This window comes from Lampetra fluviatilis, chromosome 62, assembly GCF_964198595.1.
Source record: "Lampetra fluviatilis chromosome 62, kcLamFluv1.1, whole genome shotgun sequence".
In the NCBI taxonomy this organism is placed as follows: domain Eukaryota; kingdom Metazoa; phylum Chordata; class Hyperoartia; order Petromyzontiformes; family Petromyzontidae; genus Lampetra; species Lampetra fluviatilis.
In genome coordinates, this window is record NC_136336.1 from 1,912,708 (window position 1) to 1,925,814 (window position 13,107).

General features: G+C 51.3%; 1 protein-coding gene across 1 annotated transcript in view; it reads left to right on the forward strand.

The window, feature by feature from the left end:
* Positions 1-1,007: 1,007 nt before the first annotated feature.
* The window catches only part of LOC144951385 (dual specificity tyrosine-phosphorylation-regulated kinase 4-like), a 31,642-nt gene continuing 19,542 nt past the window's right edge, over positions 1,008-13,107 (forward strand). The window contains exons 1-7 of the mRNA XM_078881624.1: positions 1,008-1,013; positions 1,360-1,462; positions 2,708-2,844; positions 5,111-5,247; positions 5,974-6,120; positions 8,387-8,397; positions 9,013-9,185. Coding sequence (XP_078737750.1) covers positions 1,008-1,013; positions 1,360-1,462; positions 2,708-2,844; positions 5,111-5,247; positions 5,974-6,120; positions 8,387-8,397; positions 9,013-9,185 — 714 coding nt within the window. The remainder of the gene's footprint in view (positions 1,014-1,359; positions 1,463-2,707; positions 2,845-5,110; positions 5,248-5,973; positions 6,121-8,386; positions 8,398-9,012; positions 9,186-13,107) is intronic.

The window sequence follows — 13,107 nt, forward strand, 5'->3', positions numbered from 1 at the left end:
GTGTGGGTACGTGTTGTGGGTTCGTGGTGAGTGTGTGGGTCCGTTTTGTGGGTTCGAGGTGAGTGTGTGGGTCCGTGTTGTGGGTTCGTGGTGAGTGTGAGGGTCCGTGTTGTGGGTTCGTGGTGAGTTTGTGGGTCCATTTTGTGGGTTCGAGGTGAGTGTGAGGGTCCGTGTTGTGGGTTCGTGGTGAGTTTGTGGGTCCGTTTTGTGGGTTCGTGGTGAGTGTGAGGGTCCGTGTTGTGGGTTCGTGGTGAGTGTGAGGGTCCGTGTTGTGGGTTCGTGGTGAGTGTGAGGGTCCGTGTTGTGGGTTCGTGGTGAGTGTGAGGGTCCGTGTTGTGGGTTCGTGGTGAGTTTGTGGGTCCATTTTGTGGGTTCGAGGTGAGTGTGAGGGTCCGTGTTGTGGGTTCGTGGTGAGTTTGTGGGTCCGTTTTGTGGGTTCGTGGTGAGTGTGAGGGTCCGTGTTGTGGGTTCGTGGTGAGTGTGAGGGTCCGTGTTGTGGGTTCGTGGTGAGTGTGAGGGTCCGTGTTGTGGGTTCGTGGTGAGTGTGAGGGTCCGTGTTGTGGGTTCGTGGTGAGTTTGTGGGTCCGTTTTGTGGGTTCGAGGTGAGTGTGTGGGTCCGTGTTGTGGGTTCGTGGTGAGTGTGAGGGTCCATGTTGTGGGTTCGTGGTGAGTTTGTGGGTCCGTTTTGTGGGTTCGAGGTGAGTGTGAGGGTCCGTGTTGTGGGTTCGTGGTGAGTTTGTGGGTCCGTTTTGTGGGTTCGTGGTGAGTGTGAGGGTCCGTTTTGTGGGTTCGTGGTGAGTGTGAGGGTCCGTGTTGTGGGTTCATATTTTGGGTTCGTGGTGAGAATGGTGGGTTCCTGGTAGGGGGATGTGGGACAGTGGTGAGGATGTGAGTTCGTGTTGTGACTCTCTACACCATCTCCACCCCCTTCCCCCCCCTCCCACAGCTTTCCACACAGAGACCTTGGAGACTGCTACGTGAGAGAAGCCACTCTGAGCATCAACACCATGGAGGTACGCATGGGCCCTTACTCTCGACTTACCAACACCACCCACACTCACAAACACCACCCTCACTTACCAACACCACCAGCACTTAATAACACCACCATCCCTTATGAACACCACCGGCACTAAACTGGCACTGGGCCTCCCCCAGGTCGACTCAGCCTTAAATGAGTACCTGGTGCGGTGTGTAAACATCGCCACTGGGGAGACAAAGGCGGTCGGGCGTGGTGCTGGCCACCCACCCCCTCGTGTACCGTTCCAGCCTTCATAGGTGATACTTGCTAACAGCACTTGCCCCTACAGTCTGTTAAGGCTACACGGGGGATCTTCATCTTTGTCTTTGTGCGTGTAGACGAGCCAAGCTGGAGCGAGGAGGAGGGAGGGAGCCTCTGGCAACACGTGGAGTGCGCTGTCCGCAGCCGGCACCGGCCCCATCCGCAGTAAATCGCCTCGAGGTGAGAACAGCAGTGAGAGCAAACATGGCCACGGTGAATGGGGGGGGAAGTCACCACCGCCATTTTGCATGGGGGACTTCACGGCGGCCATGTTGCTTAGGGAACTTTGTGGCAGCCATTTTGCATGGGGGACTTCATTACGGCAATTTTGCATGGGGGATTTCACGGCAGCCATGTTGCATTGGGTACATCACTACGGCCATGTTGCATGGGGGACGTCACTATGGCCTTGTTACGTGGGGGATTTCACGGCGGCCATGATGCATGGGGGTCTTTAGGGTGGCCATGTTGCATGGGGGATGTCATGATAGCCATGTTGCATGGGGGATGTCATGATTGCCATGTTACATGGGGGATGTCACGGCAGCCATGTTGCAAGGGGGACTTTATTGCGGCCATGTTACATGGGGGACTTTATTGCAATCACGTTGCATGACGGATGTTACTGCGGCCATGTTGAATGGGGGACTTTATTGCAGCCATTTTGCATGAGGGATGTCACTGCGGCCATGTTGCAAGGGGGACTTTATTGCAGCCATGTTGCATGAGGGATGTCACTGCGGCCATGTTACATGGGGGAATTCTATTTTGTCCATTTTGCATCAGGGGTGTAATGATGGCCATGTTGCATGGGGGATATCACAGCGGCCATGTTGCATGGGGGTTGTCATGGTGGCCATGTTGCATGGGGGATGTCACGGCAGCCATGTTGCATGGGGGATATCACAGCGGCCATGTTGCATGGGGGTTGTCATCGTGGCCATGTTGCATGGGGGATGTCACAGCAGCCATTTTGCATGGGTATAGAGTATTTGGCTGCCGCTATATATTTGCACGTGATGAAGATGATATCAGCCACTTTGGTGGGGCCTTACCTGCCAAGATAAAAAATATTATAGTTTAATCTAAATTTGAAGTTTTCATGACTGCAGGGATCCATACTCGTTGGTTCTTTCGGCAAAGTCATAACTGTACCTAAAGAACCAAATAGTTTATATAGTTTAGTTTTAGTATGGGTCTCTGTGGGTCTTCATGGATCTATATGAGTATGGGTCTCTATGGTTCTATGAGTATGGGTCTCTGTGGTTCTATGAGTATGGGTTTTTGTGGGTCTTTGTGAGTCTGAGTGGAGTTATGAGTCTCCACGTGATGATGACGACGATGTAGCTCTAGCGGAGGCCTTACCTGGCATGTAAACAAAACAGAAATAGTTCAAAGTTGTTGTTGTTGTTGTCACGTGCGCAGCGATCCTGGATCTCTATGGACCTCAGTTGAGTCATCGCCAAAAGCTGGAGCTGGCGGCCATGGAACAAGTATGGTTCTTCACTGTCGACGACAACAACAACGATGGCTACGACGACGATAACAACAACTACATCCCTGTGAGTCTCACAGAGACACCCATAGAGACCCACAGAGACCCACTCCCATTGAGACCCACAGAGACACCCATAGAGACCCACAGAGACCCACTCCCATTGAGACCCACAGAGACACCCATAGAGACCCACAGAGACCCACTCCCATTGAGATCCACAGAGACACCCATAGAGACCCACAGAGACCCACTCCCATTGAGACCCACAGAGACACCCATAGAGACCCACAGAGACCCACTCCCATTGAGACCCACAGAGACACCCATAGAGACCCACAGAGACCCACTCCCATTGAGACCCACAGAGACACCCATAGAGACCCACAGAGACCCACTCCCATTGAGACCCACAGAGACACCCATAGAGACCCACAGAGACCCACTCCCATTGAGACCCACAGAGACACCCATAGAGACCCACAGAGACCCACTCCCATTGAGACCCACAAAGGCACCCAAAGAGACACCATTAGACACCCACAGAGGTTTTTATTGGGTTAGAAGGCATGATTATAAATGTGTAATCTCGATTTAAAGCTTTCGTGACTGCATGGATTCATATTCTTGGTTCTTTCGGTAAAGTCACGTAGAAGGGAAATAATAAAATAATAAAAATTATATAAATTAAACATAAATTTTTACTGAGAATTGTATCCACCTCTGTCTCACCACCAGTGTCTCACTACCCAGTGTCTCATTACCCAGTGTCTCACCACCAGTGTCTCACTACTCAGTGTCTCACTACCCAGTGTCTCACTACCCAGTGTCTCACCACCAGTGTCTCACTACCCAGTGTCTCACCACCCAGTGTCTCACCACCCGTGTCTCACTACCCATTGTCTCACCACCAGTGTCTCACTACCCAGTGTCTCACTACCCAGTGTCTTACTACCCAGTGTCTCACCACCAGTGTCTCACTACCCAGTGTCTCACTACCCAGTGTCTCACCACCAGTGTCTCACTACCCAGTGTCTCACCACCAGTGTCTCACTACCCAGTGTCTCACCACCCAGTGTCTCACCACCAGTGTCTCACTACCCAGTGTCTCACCACCAGTGTCTCACCACCAGTGTCTCACCACCAGTGTCTCACTACCCAGTGTCTCACCACCAGTGTCTCACTACCCAGTGTCTCACTACCCAGTGTCTCACCACCAGTGTCTCACTACCCAGTGTCTCACTACCCAGTGTCTCACCACCAGTGTCTCACCACCAGTGTCTCACCATCAGCCTCTCACCACCAGTGTCTCACTACCCAGTGTCTCACTACCCAGTGTCTCACCACCAGTGTCTCACCACCAGTGTCTCACTACCCAGTGTCTCACCACCAGTGTCTCACTACCCAGTGTCTCACTACCCAGTGTCTCACCACCAGTGTCTCACTACCCAGTGTCTCACCACCAGTGTCTCACCACCAGTGTCTCACTACCCAGTGTCTCACCACCAGTGTCTCACCACCAGTGTCTCACTACCAGTGTCTCACCACCAGTGTCTCACTACCCAGTGTCTCACTACCAGCCTGTGACTACCCAGTGTCTCACTACCCAGTGTCTCACTACCCAGTGTCTCACCACCAGTGTCTCACCACCAGTGTCTCACTACCCAGTGTCTCACCACCAGTGTCTCACCACCAGTGTCTCACTACCCAGTGTCTCACCACCAGCCTCTGACTACCCAGTGTTGATTCTAGATTTGAAGCTTTCGTGACTGCAAGGATTCATAATCTTAGTTTTTTCGGTAAAGTCACGTAGGTAAAAAATGAAAATTGAAATTTATAAAAATAAAATAATAAACGTCGTGATTTATTATTATTTAATTTTTATTAATTTTTATTTAACAGCATTCGGTATTCTTGGGTCTTTCGGTAAAGTCACGTAGACAGGTTCAAACAAAATAATAGAAATAACAGGAAGACGACCGCTTGCGTTGCGATCGAAGCGTCGTAGTTTTCCGTTATTTTATTATTTATTTTCTTTGAACCAATCTTTGTGACTTAACCGAAAGACCCAAATATATTAATTCCTGCAGTCACGAAACCTTCAAGTCAATCATTCGGCGAGTTTAACGAAACATTTAAACATTCGCGCAATCTAACACCCAAGCAAATAGAAACCTCTGTGGTGGAAAATTGCGGCCATGGAAAATGGCGGCCGTGGAAAATGGCGGCCGTGGAACCCCCGACTGCCGCTGCTGCCACCACCATTGAGCGTCAGGCGCTCCGATCGCGACGACTCTGACGACCGGTCCGTACCTCCTCTTACGCCTCCCCAGGTCCGCAAGGAACAGCTCCACTACCGCTACGAGGTGCAAAAGCTGATCGGCGAGGGAGGCCAGGGACTGGTGCTGCAGTGCCTCGACCACAAAACCAAAACGCTCGTGGCCGTCAAGATGCTGTCGCTGCCCTTGTGGTGAGTCCATGGTGGCCCGCGCTCTCGGACAATAATCATCAAACGATTGGAGGCACCGCCGTGGACACTGCCATTGACTATGGACTCGCTGACAAAATACTAACTGCCGTAAAACTGCTGCAAACTACACCCACAGAGACACCCAAAGAGACACCCACAGAGACCCACAGAGACATCCACAGAGACACCCAGACCCTTAGAGACCCACAGAGACACCTAGACCCTTGGAGACCCACAGATACACCCAGACCCTTAGAGACCCACAGAGACACCCAGACCCTTAGAGACCTTCAGAGACACCCAGACCCTTAGAGACCCACAGAGACACCCAGACCCTTAGAGACCCACAGATACACCAAGACCCTTAGAGACCCACAGAGACACCCAGACCCTTAGAGACCCACAGAGACCCACAGAGACACCCAGACCCTTAGAGACCTTCAGAGACACCCAGACCCTTAGAGACCCACAGAGACACCCAGACCCTTAGAGACCCACAGATACACCAAGACCCTTAGAGACCCACAGAGACACCCAGACCCTTAGAGACCCACAGAGACCCACAGAGACACCCACAGAGTAACCCAGTCACCCACAGAGACCCCCACAGAGTCACACACAGAGACCCCCACAGAGACCCCCACAGAGTCACCCACAGAGTCACCTACAGAGTCACCCACACAGAGTCACCGTTGATGTCGTGGCCTTCCCCCTCCCGCTGTGCAGCTCCTCGACAACATCCCGCCAGAGGACGGAGCTGGAGGTGACCAAGGAGCTGCAGGGCAAGGCCAGCGATGAGCGCTACGGAGTCATCCGGCTCCTGGACACGTTCCAATTCCGCGGACACAATTGCCTCGTCGTCGAGCTCTTGAAGTACGCGAACCTCCCCCCCCTACCTCCCCTCCCCCACCCACGTGCGTGTCCATTGCTCCACTCGATAGTTGATTCATTTCGGAATTGAAGATTTGAAGCTTTCGTGACTGCAAGGATTCATATTCTTTGGTTTTTTTCGGTAAAGTCACGTGGGAAATTTTTTTAAATTAATAAAAGTAAAATAAAATAAAAATCACGTTTCGGAGGCAACACAAGCTTCCGTCTTCAGGTAGAACCGTCGCAGCACGATAGTTGTATCAATAGCTGTATCACTTGATACAGCAGTCGTGCTGTGACGGTTCCACCTGAAGACGGAAGCTTGTGTTGCCTCCGAAACGTCGTGATTTTTATTTTATTTTTATTTTACTTTTATTAATTTAATTTTTTTACCTACGTGACTTTACCGAAAAAACCTAAGAATATGAATCCTTGCAGTCACGAAAGCTTCAAATCTAGAAGGTGTCAGTTTTGTTGCCAGATAGAAGGGTAAAACAAATATAACCCGTAAAAACAAAGTTTTTCACTATAAATCCTTTATATGCGTGGCGGCTAGAGTTCTCTCGTCCTCTGGCTTGAGATGGCTGCCATCTATGGGTCAGATGATTGCATTGCACCATTAAGCAATTGGTAATTAAATATAATATTTTTGTCCTAAAAAGTGTAAAATTTAGGAAAAAAATTTTCACGAACATTAATTGTCACGCACAACGAGTCTGTGTGGAAAATGTCAGCTCTATTGGATCACGGGAAGTGGGTTAAAAAACGACCGAAAGATTTGCAGGGTCCTAAGCAAGCAAGCGAACTTAATATAAAGGATTTAAAACCAATTATCGTCGTCGTGGTTGTCGTCGTCGTCGTGCCAGGAAGAGCCTCTACGACGTCATGAGCAAAGGGAGCATCAAGCGAATCTGCGTGAGGCGCTTGAGGGAGTACACCAGGACCATCCTCGACTTCCTGCTGTACGCCAAGCGGCGGGGCATCGTCCACGGAGACATCAAGCCGGTGAGCGGAGCGGGTAGTTTATTAAAAGATTTTGAACGGGTCTCAGGAACGTAGCCCGTGCCGAAAAGTTTTCAAGTTCAATATTAATTATTCATGTATTAGGCATGGCCCTGTGAGCCATTCGGCTCTTGAATCGGGTGCAACCGCAACAAACAAAAAACAAAAACATGAACAAAAAAACATCTTAAAGTGACTATGTGACCGAGTGCAAACAGAAAATCCAAGAAAAGACAGCAAAATATTGCAGAAAAAAACACCGTACACCAACGCTGTGTGCAAAAATCCCAGTGGGATGCAAGTCAAACAACCAACAACAACAACCACAAGACAACTTAGATTAAGGCCATCAGTCTAACTCTGTACTACAACAAACAAACATGGCTAAACCAATACACTTTTCGAAATCACCAAAATAAAGCCATGAAAGCAATGAAACAGTGGCCATAGGAACTGTGACGGAATTTTCACAATAAACGGCATCAACAACATGTACTACCAAACCTTGCAGCCCGTGTGGGTGTCAATGCGTCACTTTGCGTGATCGACCCACTGCCGGCTGGACACTCTCTTGCTGTAACCTCACAGCGTGGAATTCCTTCCGATAGCCAGCCAGTTTTGTTTAACCAGGTTTAGTTTTTCTTTATTTCACACTTTTGTTATGTAGGCTAGGCGTTAGTCACAAACCGCACCTCTCCATAACAAAGGCTCAGTCTTTTGTTATGCAGTCTATTCTTAGTCTTAAGCCTCACCTTACCATATTAATAAAAAGTGGGCCGTTCCTGGCCCTTCCCCCCTCAACCATTATATATACGGAGTGGTATCTCTTGTAATCTCTCATTTACTTGATACAGCTGTCGTGGCTGTGACGGTTCCACCTAAGGACGGAAGCTTGTGTTGCCTCCGAAACGTCGTGATTTTTTCATTAATTTTTTACCTACGTGACTTTACCGAAAAAACCTAAGAATATGAATCCTTGCAGTCACGAAAGCTTCAAATCTAGAATTAATTCCTTCTCCGTCTCTCCCCTTTGTCCAGGACAACATTCTACTCACCGCGGCTGGCAAAGTGAGGATCACCGACTTCGGGTGCAGCTGCTACCTGAAGTCTCACTGTGAGTGGCTTTGTGTGCGTGGAGCTTCTGTTTTCAGGGTTAGCTCGCGTCAATGTCAACGTTGTGTCGTCAAAACCCGCCGCCACCCGACGCAGCCACTCAGTGAGGTTCAGCGTCACGTGACCAGGACGCTCCAATTCGCCACTTGCACAGCGCCAACCGCTGTGCTGCAGAGGTCGCAAACGGGTTTTGATTCCTTACCCCCCGTACCCGTATCTGTACCCGTACCCGTACCCGGCCGCACCAGGGTCGCAAATGGGTACTCGTACTCGTACCCATACCCGTACCCGTACCCGGCCGCACCAGGGTCGCAAACGGGTACCCGTACCCGGCCGCACCAGGGTCGCAAATGGGTACCCGTACCCGTACCCGGCCGCACCAGGGTCGCAAACGGGTACCTGTACCCGTACCCGGCCGCACCAGGGTCGCAAACGGGTACCTGTACCCGTACCCGGCCGCACCAGGGTCGCAAACGGGTACCCGTACCCGTACCCGGCTGGGTACGGGTAGCCGGGTATCGGGTACGGGTTACCGTTTGCGACCCTGGTGCGGCCGGGTACGGGTAAGGAATCAAAACCCGTTTGCGACCTCTGGGTGGTAGTGGTGGTGGTGGTAGTGGTAGTGGTGGTGGTAGTGGTGGTGGTAATGGTGGTAGTGGTGGTAGTGGTGGTGGTAGTGGTGGGGTCACGGTACCTCCGGTGAAGACAATCCGGGACGACCTCTGCTTCATATTCATCGTCGTTGTTGTTGTTGTCGTTGTTGTTGTTGTTTCTGTGCAGCCCAAACCGTGGGTGGGACGTTGCCCTACATGGGCCCGGAGCTGCCGCTGGGCTACCAGGTCACGTGCGCCGTGGACATGTGGGCGCTGGGCTGCACCGTGGCCGAGATGGCCACCGGCAAGGATCTCTTTGACTCGCGCACCTACGAAGAGCACCTGCACTGCTGCATCGAGGTACGAGCTGTGGGTGGGTACGGTGGGTGGGTACGGTGGGTGGGTACGGTGGGTGGGTACGGTGGGTGGGTATAGTGGATGGGTATAGTGGGTGGGCAGGCAGGTCTCTATGGGTATGGATCTCTGTTGGTCTGCACAAAGACCCATACTCATAGAGACCCATACAGACCCATAGAGACCCATACAGACCCACAGAGACCCATACAGACCCACAGAGATCCACACTCATAGAGACCCATACAGACCCACAGAGACCCATACTCATAGAGACCCATACAGACCCACAGAGACCCATACTCATAGAGACCCATACAGACCCACAGAGACCCATACTCATAGAGACCCATACAGACCCACAGAGATCCACACTCATAGAGACCCATACAGACCCACAGAGACCCATACTCATAGAGACCCATACAGACCCACAGAGACCCACACTCATAGAGACCCATACTCATAGAGACCCATACAGACCCACAGAGACCCATACTCATAGAGACCCATACAGACCCACAGAGACCCACACTCATAGAGACCCATACTCATAGAGACCCATACAGACCCAGAGACCCATACTCATAGAGACCCATACAGACCCACAGAGATCCACACTCATAGAGACCCATACAGACCCACAGAGACCCATACTCATAGAGACCCATACAGACCCACAGAGACCCACACTCATAGAGACCCATACAGACCCACAGAGACCCATACTCATAGAGACCCATACAGACCCACAGAGACCCATACTCATAGAGACCCATACAGACCCACAGAGACCCACACTCATAGAGACCCATACTCATAGAGACCCATACAGACCCACAGAGACCCATACTCATAGAGACCCATACAGACCCACAGAGACCCATACTCATAGAGACCCATACAGACCCACAGAGACCCATACCCATAGAGACCCATACAGACCCACAGAGACCCATACTCATAGAGACCCATACAGACCCACAGAGACCCATACCCATAGAGACCCATACAGACCCACAGAGACCCATACTCATAGAGACCCATACAGACCCACACAGACCCATACAGACCCACAGAGACCCATACAGACCCACAGAGACCCATACTCATAGAGACCCATACAGACCCACAGAGACCCATACTCATAGAGACCCATACAGACCCACAGAGACCCACACTCATAGAGACCCATACTCATAGAGACCCATACAGACCCACAGAGACCCATACTCATAGAGACCCATACAGACCCACAGAGACCCATACTCATAGAGACCCATACAGACCCACAGAGACCCATACCCATAGAGACCCATACAGACCCACAGAGACCCATACTCATAGAGACCCATACAGACCCACAGAGACCCATACCCATAGAGACCCATACAGACCCACAGAGACCCATACTCATAGAGACCCATACAGACCCACAGAGACCCATACTCATAGAGACCCATACAGACCCACACAGACCCATACAGACCCACAGAGACCCACACTCATAGAGACCCATACAGACCCACAGAGACCCATACTCATAGAGACCCATACAGACCCACAGAGACCCACACTCATAGAAACCCACACAGACCCACAGAGACCCATACTCATAGAGACCCATACAGACCCACAGAGACCCACACTCATAGAGACCCATACAGACCCACAGAGACCCATACCCATAGAGACCCATACAGACCCACAGAGACCCATACTCATAGAGACCCATACAGACCCACAGAGACCCATACTCATAGAGACCCATACAGACCCACACAGACCCATACAGACCCACAGAGACCCACACTCATAGAGACCCATACAGACCCACAGAGACCCATACCCATAGAGACCCATACAGACCCACAGAGACCCATACTCATAGAGACCCATACAGACCCACAGAGACCCATACCCATAGAGACCCATACAGACCCACAGAGACCCATACTCATAGAGACCCATACAGACCCACAGAGACCCATACTCATAGAGACCCATACAGACCCACACAGACCCATACAGACCCACAGAGACCCACACTCATAGAGACCCATACAGACCCACAGAGACCCATACTCATAGAGACCCATACAGACCCACAGAGACCCACACTCATAGAAACCCACACAGACCCATACAGACCCACAGAGACCCATACAGACCCACAGAGACCCACACTCATAGAGACCCATACAGACCCACAGAGACCCATACTCATAGAGACCCATACAGACCCACACAGACCCATACAGACCCACAGAGACCCACACTCATAGAGACCCATACAGACCCACAGAGACCCATACTCATAGAGACCCATACAGACCCACAGAGACCCACACTCATAGAGACCCATACAGACCCACAGAGACCCATACCCATAGAGACCCATACAGACCCACAGAGACCCATACTCATAGAGACCCATACAGACCCACAGAGACCCATACCCATAGAGACCCATACAGACCCACAGAGACCCATACTCATAGAGACCCATACAGACCCACAGAGACCCATACTCATAGAGACCCATACAGACCCACACAGACCCATACAGACCCACAGAGACCCACACTCATAGAGACCCATACAGACCCACAGAGACCCATACTCATAGAGACCCATACAGACCCACAGAGACCCACACTCATAGAAACCCACACAGACCCATACAGACCCACAGAGACCCATACAGACCCACAGAGACCCACACTCATAGAGACCCATACAGACCCACAGAGACCCATACTCATAGAGACCCATACAGACCCACACAGACCCATACAGACCCACAGAGACCCACACTCATAGAGACCCATACAGACCCACAGAGACCCATACTCATAGAGACCCATACAGACCCACAGAGACCCACACTCATAGAGACCCATACAGACCCACAGAGACCCATACCCATAGAGACCCATACAGACCCACAGAGACCCATACTCATAGAGACCCATACAGACCCACAGAGACCCATACCCATAGAGACCCATACAGACCCACAGAGACCCATACTCATAGAGACCCATACAGACCCACAGAGACCCATACTCATAGAGACCCATACAGACCCACACAGACCCATACAGACCCACAGAGACCCACACTCATAGAGACCCATACAGACCCACAGAGACCCATACTCATAGAGACCCATACAGACCCACAGAGACCCACACTCATAGAAACCCACACAGACCCATACAGACCCACAGAGACCCATACAGACCCACAGAGACCCACACTCATAGAGACCCATACAGACCCACAGAGACCCATACTCATAGAGACCCATACAGACCCACACAGACCCATACAGACCCACAGAGACCCACACTCATAGAGACCCATACAGACCCACAGAGACCCATACTCATAGAGACCCATACAGACCCACAGAGACCCATACTCATAGAGACCCATACAGACCCACACAGACCCATACAGACCCACAGAGACCCACACTCATAGAGACCCATACAGACCCACAGAGACCCATACTCATAGAGACCCATACAGACCCACAGAGACCCATACTCATAGAGACCCATACAGACCCACAGAGACCCATACAGACCCACAGAGACCCATACTCATAGAGACCCATACAGACCCACAGAGACCCATACAGACCCACAGAGATCCACACTCATAGAGACCCATACAGACCCACAGAGACCCATACTCATAGAGACCCATACAGACCCACAGAGACCCACACTCATAGAGACCCATACTCATAGAGACCCATACAGACCCACAGAGACCCATACTCATAGAGACCCATACAGACCCACAGAGACCCACACTCATAGAGACCCATACAGACCCACAGAGACCAACACTCATAGAGACCCATACAGACCCACAGAGACCCACACTCATAGAGACCCATACAGACCCACAGAGA